The sequence below is a fragment of the Aquarana catesbeiana genome, linkage group LG07, assembly GCF_042186555.1.
Source record: "Aquarana catesbeiana isolate 2022-GZ linkage group LG07, ASM4218655v1, whole genome shotgun sequence".
NCBI lineage: Eukaryota > Metazoa > Chordata > Amphibia > Anura > Ranidae > Aquarana > Aquarana catesbeiana.
Window position 1 is genome coordinate 7,227,819 of NC_133330.1, and position 3,208 is coordinate 7,231,026.

Genomic DNA, 3,208 nt, shown 5'->3' on the forward strand with positions numbered 1-3,208 from the left:
ACACCGCGAGACAGATAACCCCCCCCCCCCCCAGATTTAAGCTCCTAGCACAAATACCCCTTAATCATCCCTACTAGCACAACCCCCCCTCCCCCAAGCCCCCTTCCTAACACAAATCCCCCTCCTGGTACAAATCCCCCCCCACCCCAAAATGGTTTTGCCTCCTAAAATAAATTGTACACCACTGCTGCCCCCAAATTTCCTCTTGCTAGTACAAATCCTCTCTCCTCCAATCTCCCCACCAAGCACATATCCCCCCCCCCCAAACTTCCCTTCTAGCACATATCCACCCCCCACCACCACCAAACCCCCTTCCTAGCACATATCCACCTCCCAGCCCCACCACCAAACCCTCCTTCTATCACATATCCACCCCCCCCACCACCACCGAACCCCCTTCCTAGCACATATCCACCCCCCACCACCACCAAACCCCCCTCCTAACACATATCCACCCCCCACCACCACTAAACCCCCCTCCTAGCACATATCGCCCCTCCAAACACCCTTCCCAGCACATCCCCCCCACCACCACCACCAACCCCCCTCCTAGCACATATCCACCCCATCTCCTAGCACATGTCCACCACCCCACCACCAAACCCCCCTCCTAGCACATATCGCTCCTCCAAACCCCCTTCCTAGCACTAATCCTCTTCTCCCTCCCCCTCCCCGCAAATGTTACTCTGAAGCTGCTGTCATGACTCCTGCCAGCTGATAGGTAGGAACTCTCCATGCAGCGCCCGCCACCTCACATGATACCGCTGCGCCCAGGGCAGCCGCCCCTCCTGCCCACCCCCCTTCTCCCGGCCCTGGATATTACCATGTCTCATTCCATCCCATATCCCAAAAATAAGAGGATCATTCCTCATTTCAGGACAGTGGGCGGAGCCATAGAAATCATTCTTTACGGCCCATCAGCCAGATGTACATCCAGAAGATCCGGTATACAGAGCAAATATAGCCAAAAAGGAAGCCATGTCTTCTATATACAATGAATGGGAACAGTTGGGGGCATGTGGGGAAATGACCGAACGTAACAGCAAATAACAATCAAATCCTCCCCCATGAATGAATTTCCTTTATTTCAGAATCCGCGAGCGCAACAAGAGCCCCCAGGAGCGCCAACGCGAGGTCTGCGAGGACTACAAACCCTGCGACCGCTACGCCATGCGATACGGCTACACCGCCGCCTACAGGAAATACTTCGGGCAGCGCACCGGGGGGAAGTAAAACGATCGGATGAGATCAGCGTCCCCCAAAACATGAAGATCTCGGAGTCTACAGATTAGACCGGCTGACATCAGGACGACTTTCCGTCCACCTTCCCATCATAGACTCTATAAAACCAAATACAAGTTAGTTTATGTAAAAGAGCTGACACTCCATTCACATCTCCGTGTGGCAGTATTCATATTATACAGAGATATTCTACTGATTACATTGTTACTTTGTAACCATTTTAGGGTGCAGTAGGTTTACATGAAGCGATTGGCTGTATCATTGGATGGGATTAATGGGCGGGGCTTTATTTCACTGATCGATCGATGGTATTGAAGTGACTTTTATATAGACTAACCTGTAACCTTCGCCTGGGGCCCCGGAGGGCCCATTTGTTATCTGTCTCTGTATTTTATTATCTGTTGTCTATTCAGCACTTTATACGTTTTTTATGGGATCCGGAATGTCGGCCGCGGCGAGTCCCGCGAGGGCGCCCGGCGATCGCACAGATATTATATGTTCTCCTACTTCACATTTTCAGAGTCGCTCACTATCTCTGTGTCTTGCTTCCACCACGTGACCTTTTTTTTTTCCACAAATAAAATGCTGCTTTTTTAATGGATATCCGCCGTCTGTTGTTTGATTTTATTATAAGAGGAAAAATACACAAAAGTGGACTTCTCATCAGATATGTTTCTTCCTTCTACAAAGTTACATTGTACAGTCTGATCACTGGGGGAGGGGAGACTGAGGAAATGCTCCCCCCCCCAATGTCCTGTACACACCCCCCAGTGTCCTGTACACCCCCCCCCCCGATGTCCTGTACACACCCCCCAGTGTCCTGTACACCCCCCCCCCTGATTTCCTGTACACCCCCCCCCCGATGTCCTGTACACACCCCCCGATTTCCTGTACACACCCCCCCCCCGATGTCCTGTACACACCCCCCCGATGTCCTGTACACACCCCCCGATTTCCTGTACACCCCCCCCCCCGATGTCCTGTACACACCCCCCGATTTCCTGTACGCACCCCCCCCCCGATGTCCTGTACACACCCCCCGATTTCCTGTACACATCCCCCCCCGATGTCCTGTACACCCCCCCCGATTTCCTGTACACCCCCCCCCCCGATGTCCTGTACACACCCCCCCCCCATGTCCTGTACACACACCCCCCGATTTCCTGTACACACCCCCCCCCCCGATGTCCTGTACATCCCCCCGATGTCCTGTACACCCCCCTGATGTCCTGTACACACCCCCCGATGTCCTGTACATCCCCCCTGATGTCCTTTACATCCCCCCTGATGTCCTGTACATCCCCCCTGATGTCCTGTACATCCCCCCTGATGTCCTTTACATCCCCCCTGATGTCCTGTACATCCCCCCGATGTCCTGTACACCCCCCCGATGTCCTGTACACCCCCCCGATGTCCTGTGACCCCCCCCCCGATGTCCTGTACACCCCCCCGATGTCCTGTACACCCCCCCGATGTCCTGTGACCCCCCCCGATGTCCTGTACACCCCCCCGATGTCCTGTGCACACCCCCCCTGATGTCCTGTACACTATGCCCTGTACACACCCCCCCGATGTCCTGTACACCCCCCCCCCGATGTCCTGTGACCCCCCCCCGATGTCCTGTACATCCCCCTGATGTCCTGTACACACCCCCACTGATGTCCTGTACACCCCCCCCCCGATGTCCTGTACACCCCCCCCCCCGATGTCCTGTACACACCCCCCCCTGATGTCCTGTACATACCCCCCCTGATGTCCTGTACATCCCCCCCCGATATCCTGTACACACCCCCCGATGTCCTCTACACACCCCCGATGTCCTGTACACACACACCTCCCCCGATGTCCTGTAAACACCCCCCCCCCCTCGATGTCCTGTGCACACCCCTCAATGTCCTGTACACCCCCCCTGATGTCCTGTACACTATGCCCTGTACACACACCCCGATGTCCTGTACACCCCCAC

At 55.2% G+C, this 3,208-nt stretch overlaps 1 protein-coding gene across 1 annotated transcript in view; it reads left to right on the forward strand.

The window, feature by feature from the left end:
- MGP (matrix Gla protein) overlaps nucleotides 1–1,843 on the forward strand; it is a 14,242-nt gene extending 12,399 nt beyond the window's left edge. The window contains exon 5 of the mRNA XM_073591551.1: nucleotides 1,092–1,843. Within this exon, the coding sequence (XP_073447652.1) occupies nucleotides 1,092–1,233 (142 nt within the window). The 3' untranslated portion in view covers nucleotides 1,234–1,843. The remainder of the gene's footprint in view (nucleotides 1–1,091) is intronic.
- The last annotated feature ends 1,365 nt before the right edge of the window (nucleotides 1,844–3,208 follow it).